We start from the raw sequence: 11,789 nt of genomic DNA, 5'->3' as shown, positions 1-11,789 counted from the left end.
GTCTTTGTGGCGCGAGTTCCTAACCTCCCGATGTTGCGGGCTGCGTTGTGCCACACTGCTTCTCGCTAAGGGCGTCAGTGTAGCTGACCCTTCTGGCGGATGGAGATGTTGCGCGTGCAATCAGCTGGCGGCCTTCCGACAATCGAAGTACCCTGTGGCTTGATCGGTAGCAGGGTAACAACACAGTATGTCTCCCTGTTATATAAACACACAGCCCATTGCAAACTTGGTAGAAATAATTTTGAATTTTAAAAATAGTTTACTATTTAATTCTCAGAAATGGACGAGAGTCACGCGGTATATTATATCAGCAAAGAAATTCTTTGGTGGGGGAAACAGAGTTTTTTTTCAGTTAATAAAAACCTCATGAAAAACATCCACTACGATTACGATTTGTGCAATTCAGTCCTGAAAGTCTAAGTAAAGTTAGTTCTTAACAATCGCATATATTATCTACGTAACCAAATACACTGTACGCAACAAAACCAAGGGTGCAGGGCCACTATACACCGTAAAAGTGATAATTTGCAGATAGGATTTAACTATTTATTGGAATGTGTTTACTTATGCAAATGAGTAATTGTACAAATGCAGAGGTATGTGTGTGCTCACTTATGCGAGTGCACAAGTATGCGAGCGGGATATAATGCAAGTATGAAAGTGCGCAAGTATGTAAGATTGCATGTATGCAACTAACCAAACTGAATACAAATTCATTTTTAGAATAATATTATTTACCCAGTGTGAGCGAGAGTGAGCAAGAAATGGACAATTGTAAACAAGGTTGTGTCTAAGTAAGTTAAGGTAAATGACAGCGGGCGAGAGTGAGAAAAAAGTGAGCTATAGTGGGCTGGAATGAGTGCGTGTGAGCGAGAGTGTACAAACCCTTGTTCTACTCTCCGGCATAGATCGTCCCAGTTCTGATCGCTACATTTCGAGTTACTTAAAGTTTTCGTTACCTACATTTTTTGTTATTACGCTTTCTATTACATAACTTTCGTTACCTTTTAATGACCTTATAACCTCGAGTTACTCTGCCTACCTTAAAGAGGTTTTTCCTCTATAAACGTAACATTTAACCCTAACCTTTATCCCACGCCTTCCTACGGAATAAGGCGTTGCAGTGGAACCAACCTTCCAAGCGCGGGTGGATTTAATCCAGCTTTCGATGCAAGTGTGAGGGATTCTATATTCGATTCTTTTTATAGTCTTGGTTGGTCTCAAAATGCTAAAGTCAATGAAACTATCAAAAAGTGTTGTATGACGAGCTAATAACCTTTCGGTTTCACATGCGCGCTTTCATGGTATTGATGTTTTCTTATCATTGAAAGTATGTTATTTATTACAATTATTTTTACTTAACTAATGTGACACTAAATTGTTAGGTGCAAAACTGATTTAATTCATTACAAAACTGTTTAAGCATTATATATTGTTTACAGGAGATATTCGTAGGCATTTTTATTTTTTTTATATTTCTTATGTATCTAATTTTTTCACTTTTGATTAAGTGTGTTCGATGATACATTTTACCTTGAAAAAAATAATTTATATATATATTTTTTTCATTTCATCAGGCATACATTTTAAATAATTGCTAAACATGCAAACTTTTCATTTTAAACTAAGTTAATGCTATTGTTTTGAATAAATTCTAATTTATTATATTTAAATCTTTTAATATCTATTACAAATAATTCCATTATTTTAAAATATACAATATAATCGCACGTTTATTTCAAATATATATTGCTGTAGAAAAACAATTAATTCTCATTGATGAAATATTAAAATAATTCTTATTCCAATTCGAAAATCTCAATAAAAATGTGCTATTAGTCTCGGTAACTAATATGGATACCTGTGCCATGACTGCAGCTGTATCAAAAGGACACAGGTGTAAGTTATGCGATAAGGAATTTAATTTAAGAAAGAATTTAATTAAAGAAAGAATTTAAGAAATAACACTAGAAAAATGACTGCGTTAAAAATTCCGCTACAAAAAATTATAAGTTAAGTTCGTTATAGCAAGTCGTTTATACGAAGAGAGAGCCTAAAAAGACACGACAAATCTTGTAACGCCAAGTTTGCTTACAAGATAAAGAACAATAATGGAGCTTCGATATTTAAAAAAAGTGTTCTGCATAACGAAAATAATTTTCCTTGTCTTGAACGAGATTGTATTCATGGCTCTTCTCGAAAATGACCTTAAATTGAAGGACATTCATGATTTATGGAAGACTGATGAAAATGGTAATATACTTAAAATTAAAATTGAAAATAAATAGACGCCCAATTCAGGTATATCCACCGTACTTCATTAAAATGATAGACTCTAAATAGAGAGCTTGAATACGACGAAGAAGCTTCGACTTCAACGATTTCGAATTCTTACAGTATTTTGAATAAGGACGCTGACTACTAGGATAATGGTGGCAGTGACTCTGAATCTGGTGACAAAACCAAAAACTGTGTTTAAGCACTTCAAGCTGGCAAGATCGAAAGCTGTGATGCAGCACTCAGATCGAAACGATGGAAATGGCATGATAACATAAAATATTCAAATAAAGCTTAGGATGAACTATAAGAAGATAGTGATTTAAAAAATATGTATTTGAAGTTGATGATATCAGAAGAGAATAATTATAAGTCATTGGAAAATTATAAACTTTTTTATTAATCGCCTGAGACTGTTGGTGGCATCTATTCGTAGAGGAAACTACTCGCACATCAACGAAGTAGCCTCCAAACTTAAAGAACTGAGCAATGCCGACTATATACAACTATCATAAATCAATTATTTAGAATTTAATTGTTTTTATTATTTATTTTAATCTGATTTCTAACTAAGACTAAGTTCACATATTAGAGCTTCCTTTTTATCATTCTTCAAAATGTGCTTCTTTTTTATTAATAATGCTTCCAAATGTGCTTCCTTTTATTGATGTTAGCCCCTTCTCAGTCACACCTGTGTTTCCGTACCATGTGCGTCTCTGCCTGAGGACGGGAGCAGATAGCAGTTCCCGAAACGTCGCTTGTTTCTGTTTTGGTAAAACTATTGTATTTTTTTTTGTCTTTTCGTTCTGTCGTGTTTTTGTATCGTTTCAACTGTTGTGCTGAATTATTTTGGTTTCAATATTTTTGTGTTGTCATCATTTGTGTGTTTTTTTTGTTCACTTAGTACTTTTTTCTTTGTTTTTTCTTTTTTCTTTGTTTGTTGACCATATTTCTGTTTCAGGATATTTTGTGGTGTTTATTTTCTTGTTGACAACAGCAATTGTTTGCATAATTTTGTGTGTTTTTTGTCTTTCTTGTGTATTTTTTTATTTTATTTATTAGTTTTTCTTCAACAGAAAAAGTTATTAGCAATGGCGTATGTCCAAAAACTTACATCAAGTTACATCAAGTCCTTTTATTGAGCTTCATTCCCTTGATTGTACTTCAAAAAGTGTTACCTTTTTTATTTTTATTTTATTTCAATAATTGTGCTTCCAATTGTGCATCTCTTTATATTATTGTGCTTCGTTTTCATGATTGTACTTCCAATTGTTCTTCCAATTGTGCTTCAATTTTCTTTGATTGTGCGTTCAATTTGTCGTTCTTGCTTCCTATTCTACGTACTTTCTTATCGTTTGTTGTGCTTCCTTTTCGTTGACTGTGCTTCCTCTTGACATTGTGCTTCCAATTGCGTTTTTTTATTGTGCTTCCAATTGATATTCTTTTTCGTTGATGGTGCTTCCGATTGTGCTTCTTTTTTGGTAGTTCTACCAAATGTGCTTATTTTTTATTTATTTTGCTTCCAATTGTGCTTAATTCCGTTGATTGTGTTTCCTCTTCCGATTGTACTTTCTTTTCATTCATTTTGCTACCTTTTGGTTGATTGTGCTACTAGTTGTGCTTTTTTATTCTTTGATCGCTTCCTCTTTGTAGAATATGCTTCGATTTTGTTTTAATTCTTGATTGTGATTTCACTTGTTTTCCCTTCTCGTTGATTGTGCTTCTGATTGTGCTTCCTTTTTTGATTGTGCTCCAAGTGTGCTTCCTTTTCATATATTGTGGATCGTTAAGACAGTGCTCAGGACTGTCTCGTGGTACGGAGATATCTTGTCTAATCGCCTGACATTGGACATAGGGGAGAGCAGGGTAAAGTGGCCATCCTAAGGTAAAACGATACATAAATTTTATATTGTAATTAAAATTGAAATATAAAATAACCCTTCATATAATATAGTTTTCGTACAATAAAAAAAATATAAATTTCTTAATGTCTTGCAAAATATTATTTTTTATTAAATTTTAAAATTAATTGTACCAAATGGCCCCTTTGCCCGCATATGTCGGGTAAAATGGTCAGTCAATGGCTCATTATAATAATAATAATAAAACCAAGGTGTGTAGATATAATTTGTTATCACGTTCAGGAGATAGACTTAAATAATTAAATGTTTCTACAATAACTAAATTAAATAAAATTACGAACTAAAAACCCAACAAAACATCATTAAAAATAGCAATTGCATTTACACTATGTTAACAGAGTGCTAAAGTTTTAAGTGTCTTCAAATAAAATGTATTGACTTTACTTAAACAAGAAACAATAAAAAATTAAAACCTAACCTATCAAACATTAACTTAAACAGTTTAGCGGCTACAGCCTTCACATAAAAAGTCACCATTTTCCTCTTCGCAGCAAGCACACTCTTCGTGAGCCCAGCGGTGACATCCGGAACACCTAATCCACACTTCGTTTGTTTTTGAGTTTGAATATGCTTCTTCACTATATAAGCAGTCAGCGTCATCGCTCTCACCTTCGTCCTCTTCGTTGAAAAGGCTTCGCCTACTTTTGGCAGGTTTTTTCATCATTTCAAATCTATTTTTTTTGGGGTTTGAGATTTGTTGATGTTTTGTTTTGGTTTTCTTTTTGTTATTTTGGCCTTCCCTTATAGACTTCTCCTCCAAAAGTTCTCTCTTGTACGGACTCGAAGTAAGAATCGCTGCTTTACCTTTCTTACGGTCAGTTTTGCGTTTGGTGATGTTGGAGTTTGGCAAAGGTAATGTATCTCTTGGAGATATTTTAAATGATGTGCTTGGTTCAGAACCCGTCACTGGACTCTTATATAGACATTTGCTACTGTTTTTGGACTTTCCACTCTTAGTTGACCCATCTTCACAGCCAGCTTATACATATTCACCTCCAGTAATTGTACCTTCACCGCCATCAACTTTGTATTCACCTCCAGCAGCTGTACCTGCATCAACATCAGCTGTATCTTCACCATCAGCAGCTGTACATTCACCGTCAGTCATCGTACCTTCACTACCAGCAGCTGTATCAACTACACCACCCACTGTTACATATTTTCCTTGAACTATTTCTTTACCGACATTAGACATTGCATCATCGTTACTGCCAACTTCTACAGGATTTACATTGGACAATGAAATATCCGTGGGTTCTGCAGCGAAAAAATCTGAGTCGGAAAATATGTTAGGAACAATACCACATTTCCGAAATCCATTAATAGCTGTAGCTGGCAAAGCTGCTCGTAAAAATGCTTCTCCGAGCAGCTTACTTACTTGGAACTGAGTAACAACTCTCCCAGGGTTGTTACGGAGAAACTTCTCAATTGCTTGCACATAAAAAGTATTGAAAGGAGCCATAAACGAGACGTCCAATGGCTGAAGTTTATGGCTGCAATGTGGCGGTAAACATACGACAGTTGTGTGGTTTTTTCTGGATTTTTCTATAAAATGTAGGTTTTTTGTGTAGTCACATGTCCATCAAGGATCAGAAGGACTGGGTCTTCAATAGTCGGCTTGGTATGGTGCAAAAAATGGTCAAACCACTGGGTGAAAATATCTGTTTGCATCCAGCCACTTGGGTTGCAGGCAAAAACAGTCCGGGGGGGGGGGGGCTTCATCTTGAAGATCCAGTTTCATTCGTTTTCTCGGGAATATGACCAAAGGAGGAATGTAATTCCCTCCAGCAGACAAACACACAGCACATGTTGAGAGGAGTCCCTTTTCACTTGACGTTATTGCACCAACTTTGTGCTTACCTCTAAGTGAAAACGCTTTAGTATTTTTTGACTGAACTGTACTAAGTCCTGTCTCATCAACATTGAAAACTCTATGAGCAGGGTAAAAGTGTTCTTCTTGGACTTCACTTAAAACATGAAAAAAGTTCGACATTTGGTCTATTGAAGCCTTGAGCCCTCGCAGCAGAGGTCGACTCTAGTTTTCGTAGGCAGATATTAGGATGGCGCTTCCTGAAACACACAACCCAGTCCTTACCGGCCATCTTATTTTCTTCATTGAAAGGGTGTGGTATGTTGTTCTTCTCAGAAAGCTGAAATTCCAAGCGTTGTATGTCGTCAATCGATACACCAAAGAAACCTTTTTCTAAATCTAAGATGTGGAGCACTAGATCATCCTCTTGTTCTTCATTGAAGACAAGTCTGCATTTGCCAAGAATTTTTGTGTCTTCTACAGCCACAATGTTTTTATTTAGAACCCTTATCTTCAGTGTATTGCGGGGAACATTGAAGTTCTTCGCTTCTGTTGCATAATAAGCCATGCTTTCGTCTCTAACAGCTCTAATTGCTTCTCGCATAGCACCAGCATACCAATCCTTTTGATTAGTTTTTCGCTTGTAGTTTGATGGCATTTTGCGTGCATGCATGTGCATGTGCGTGAGAGTGGATGCGTTGAATAGTTGTGTGTTCTCATAAGTGTGTGGATGCGTAGGTATAGGCTATATGTGTGCATGGCGTGATGAAGTTAGTATCTGGCAAATAAAGTTAAACCATGTTTATATAAAAATAATCACAACATAAAAACGCACATCAAGTAGCGAATTCAGATGACAGTATACGCATACAAAATACGACAATTAAACCTACGTGGATCCTGCACGGAAATGAAAAGAAAAGGTTTATATTTTTTGGTTCGACAGTATGAGCTGAACTCAAGAGCTCTGCGCATGTGGGGTCACATGGCCTCCCGCCTCTTTCGAGCCCGCCTGTCCTGGCCGTAAACGTCAATCAGGCTTCTATATATGCTATCCATTGTAGGCAACACTTCGATATTTGTAATGCTAATTTCTTTTATCTTAAAGAAACTAAATCACGGGATAACATTCACGGCCACCTGCGCTTGTTTCTGAAATGTGAGCCGTCCTAGAGATACTGCCATTTTATCTGCCAAGCCTCTCTTGCTGACAAAGTTTGGTGTAAGTTCGTAGCCTACACGAAAACAACACACACACACATGCCATAAACGTTAAACATTTATAGTGCAGATTAAAATAAATAAAATGTTCAATAGTTTCTTTTATCAATTAGTAATACATAAAGAGAGCTAAGTATACAGTTCAGGCAAAGTTAACATACGGTCGGGTAAAATGGCCATGTAGTCGGGCAAAGTGGCCAGCCACCTGGCCACTTTGCCCTCTGAGACGCCATTACACAACAACTAGCGGGGGAAAAAACCTACGACATCTTCTGCAGTTATTAATATGTGGTTTTAAAGTATAAAACTAGCTCTTTTCGCTGGGCTATATTAAATAATTATGGCATTACTAAGCATTTACATATGATCAACAGTAATTATCAATTACCTTACATCAGAAATAATAAAAACCGGAAAACCTTAATAAATCAAATAAATTTCACTGCAAACAGGCTGGGTGCTCTCAGAACACTAATGGCGTCTCTTACAATTGTTTCACATCCTCGCCACCAGACTTCAGCACTCACCAGTGGAGTAACAGCCGATGGCCACTTTGCCCGCCCTGGCCACTTTACCCTGCTCTCCCCTACCTGTTTAATTGTTTTTCGAATATCATCGAAAAATACCTTTTGGTTCGGAAACACTTTGTCTATGTGCCTAACATTTAACTATGCCTGGTTCGAACGTATTCTAAGTATCGAATAATTTGACTTCCATGGTAGGCTCAGTGACAATTTATTTATTTCTGGTAGACAGGTAACTTGTGTTAAGTATTTTTCGAATAGTGAATAATTAATAAATTCAACTAAAGGTTATACGAAACACAAACTAAAATTTATTTTTGTACATAAATACTCATATTACTGACATGAAACGAATGACAAAATCGTTATTTTAATCATTAATATTTTAACGATTTTTAATTATTTTTTAGCTAAACAATTACGAATTTCCAAGATTGTTGCCAATATGTTATCATCGTCTTATTGGAGGCATGTAGACTATTAACCTAAGTTGCTTTTTTTGAGCACAAACATTTTAGGTAATTTTTTTTGCATCAAACAAGTACCAAACTAAGGACAATAACGGATCGAATTACTCAGTTTATTGTTTGCAGATTTTTAAAAATGAATTTTGGAATTTTCCCGGAATTTCTAGCTTGAAAACTACAGATATCCAAGATGGTGACCGTAATGGTCTACAAGATCGTGGGGCGCTACAGTAATAAATAATTACTATAGAAAATTTAATTCAAATGTCAGTAGTGCAATCTAGAAAACGAAATAAGAAGGCGGCCTCTACTAGACGAAATAAGGCTGGCAGACGTGACGTCATACTAGCATACGATATATATATATATATACACCTTGGCATAAGTGGTGGGAGGTCAGTCTGTCGGTGGCTTCCGTGGAGGAATGATCTGTCGCCATTTTTCCCCCACAAGGTTCGAACCGAGGACTCCAAGATTCACGATGTATGATCGTTTTTTTTTTTAAAAATTGGCTTAATAAATTATTTATTTTATAATTTTTTGCATTTTTTCCGATTTTTTGGATAATAATTAAGGATTTTCAATATGTCGGCCGTGACGTCAAATTTCAAGATGACAAAAGGATTTTGATTTTAATTTTGTTATTTAATTATTTTAAGATGTTTTAATCTTTCCCAATTTTCTAGTATAAAGAAAAATTTCAAGTTGGCGGGCATAATGATAATTACAAAAGTAACGTCATAATTCAAGATGTCAGGCGTGACACCCTAATGGTCGAGGTCATGATTTAGGCGGCTTCGAACGGCTTAGAGTGGCTGTCCCCGGGGAATTTACCACACTTTGGGGGATTTTCAAGTCTTTTGAATTTTTGAGGACAAAAACAGTAATTTATCCCTCCAAATAGGTAAATATATAATTTTCCCAATTTTTTTGGATTTTTGGCGTAGTTGTTTTCTTCAAACAGGACATTTTTAGCTTTTTTGGCCAATTATGGACAAATTTTGTGGAATTTTGATTTAATGATTACAAATTTTGCTGGTGTTTTGAAATATTTTTTATAATTTTAAAGGTAAAGGTCAAGATAAATATAAAGGTCAAAGGTCAAGGTAATCCAACATCACCTATCCGTCCTCCGTCTTCAGCCTGAATCCGGCCCTCCCACTGGCCAATATATATTACTTACACTCCTTGTTGAAAGTCAAACCTGATTAACTTTAGACACAATGTTGGCAACGATAATAAACTTCGCGTGGACTTGCGCCAAATGCTTTTCTCGCACGCAGTTGGAGGGAGACAATAGGACTAGGCAATATTGCACGTCGTTTTCGCGTGTTTCCGTGCTTGTTACAAAAATGGGACCTTGCCCTCTGCTTTTGATGCTCCGATGGTCTCGAAGATATGGCAGGATAACACGCTGCATAACGGTAAGTTGCATTAATGTGGAAGAGGCGAGAGTTCACCAAAGTGGAGGCAGATGTGAAACAATAACGGGGTGTGTACAGGGATCAGCGTATCAGTGCCAGGACACCAGACGGTACCAATAGCAGCTGTCCCTTTACCACACCTCGAGGTATTGATCAGTCAGCTACAGAGAGATGACCTGTGGCTGCACCGTCCCTGGATCACGACCAACGCCTAGGGAAGTCAGCATCCCGCCAAACTTACTGCTGTGCACACCATCCACCCCTTAGACGGACCTGGGCGATCCATTGCAGTTCCAGACAGGATCCATACCAGCGACCCAACAGACTCGCTGCTGTGAGAGCCATTCCGCCCCCTAGACGGACCTGGGCGGTCCCTTGTAGAGCCGAACAGGGTTCATATCAGCGACCCACCAGACTCGCTGCTGAGTGCGCCATTCCACCCACTAGACGGACCTGGGCGGTCCCTTGTAGAGCCGAACAGGGTTCATATCAGCGACCCACCAGACTCGCTGCTGAGTGCACCATTCCGCCCACTAGACGGACCTAGGCGGTCCCTTGCAGTGCCAGACAGGGTACATATCAGCGACCCACCAGACTCGCTGCTGAGTGCACCATTCCGCCCACTAGACGGACCTAGGCGGTCCCTTGCAATGCCGAACAGGTTTCATATCAGCTACCCACCAGACTCGCTGCTGTGTGCGCCATTCCGCCCACTAGACGGACCTGGGCGGTCCCTTGTAGAGCCGAACAGGGTTCATATCAGCGACCCACCAGACTCGCTGCTGAGTGCACCATTCCGCCCACTAGACGGACCTAGGCGGTCCCTTGCAGTGCCAGACAGGGTACATATCAGCGACCCACCAGACTCGCTGCTGAGTGCACCATTCCGCCCACTAGACGGACCTAGGCGGTCCCTTGCAGTGCCAGACAGGGTACATATCAGCGACCCACCAGACTCGCTGTTGAGTGCGCCATTCCACCCACTAGACGAACCTGGGCGGTCCCTTGCAGTGCCAGACAGGGTACATATCAGCGACCCACCAGACTCGCTGCTGAGTGCGCAATTCCACCCACTAGACGGACCTGGGCGGTCCCTTGCAGTGCCGAACAGGGTTCATATCAGCGACCCACCAGACTCGCTGTTGAGTGCGCCATTCCAACCACTAGACGGACCTGGGTGGTCCCTTGCAGTGCCAGACAGGGTACATATCAGCGACCCACCAGACTCGCTGTTGAGTGCGCCATTCCAACCACCAGATGGACCTGGGAGGTCCCTTGCAGTGCCAGACTCGATTCATATCAGCGACCCACCAGACTCGCTGCTGAGTGCGCCATTCCAACCACTAGACGGACCTGGGCGGTCCCTTGCAGTGCCGAACAGGGTTCATATCAGCGACCCACCAGACTCGCTGCTGAGTGCGCCATTCCGCCCAAAAGACGGATCTGGGCGGTCCCTTGCAGTGACGAACAGGTTTCATATCAGCGACCCACCAGACTCGCTGCTGTGTGCGCCATTCCGCCCAATAGACGGACCTGGGCGGTTCTTTGCATTGCCAGACATGGACCATAGCAGCGGCTCACCTATGGCTGCTCTGTAGGCATAGTCTTGCCTAATCTTTATTACTTCGGCTATTCCCCTCCTATTTTACACAGCACTGCAATTTCTATGTTTTACTATTTACGTTGTTTAAGTTTATTTTACATTTATCGCACACGTTAACTGACATGCTGTTACGTACTTTATTATGTAAAAACTCACACTGTTGTACACGCAAGATCTCTACCTGCGCTTATTTCAGTGATAAATATATGGGTACGATTTTTCAGCAATATTTTTAATTTCAAAATGATGCAATTATACCTGTTGACTATACATATAATATTAATAAGTTACTAAAATGTTTTAACATTACAATTTTACACTTGTGTTTCTTTGCTGCACCGTAATTATTTTTTTTTTACCTCAACGAAGTTTTTCTTTTCAGTGCAAAGTCATGGCTCTTTGCCGTGGCTATCTTTTGCAATTAAAAGTTATAATTCAAATCAATAAAACTTAACTTCACTAACATATTAAATCTAATATGTACAGTTTGATTCCTGCAATTGTTACATTGTTTTCAGTGCACCTTTTTGCAATAATCTTT

The 11,789-nt window shown here is 38.7% G+C and overlaps 1 protein-coding gene across 1 annotated transcript; it reads left to right on the top strand.

The window, feature by feature from the left end:
* Positions 1-5,774: 5,774 nt before the first annotated feature.
* Positions 5,775-11,243, top strand: LOC134534405 (proline-rich protein 36-like). Its single transcript, XM_063372869.1, has 2 exons — positions 5,775-5,820; positions 10,027-11,243. Exons 1-2 carry the CDS (start codon positions 5,775-5,777, stop codon positions 11,241-11,243), a joined length of 1,263 nt encoding a protein of 420 aa, XP_063228939.1.
* Positions 11,244-11,789: the final 546 nt, after the last annotated feature.

The sequence above is a fragment of the Bacillus rossius genome, chromosome 7 (assembly GCF_032445375.1).
Source record: "Bacillus rossius redtenbacheri isolate Brsri chromosome 7, Brsri_v3, whole genome shotgun sequence".
Taxonomy (NCBI): Eukaryota; Metazoa; Arthropoda; class Insecta; order Phasmatodea; family Bacillidae; genus Bacillus; species Bacillus rossius.
This window is presented reverse-complemented; position numbering and strand designations above follow the sequence as displayed.

What these genes read in the sequence shown, in the direction of transcription:
- LOC134534405 (XM_063372869.1), top strand. Translation starts at nt 5,775, where the DNA reads ATGTCCATCAAGGATCAGAAGGACTGGGTCTTCAATAGTCGGCTTG. An exon ending in GGTCTTCAATAGTCGGCTTG is followed by an intron (nt 5,821 to 10,026) that starts GTATGGTGCAAA and finishes GGTCCCTTGTAG; the next exon opens with AGCCGAACAGGGTTCATATC.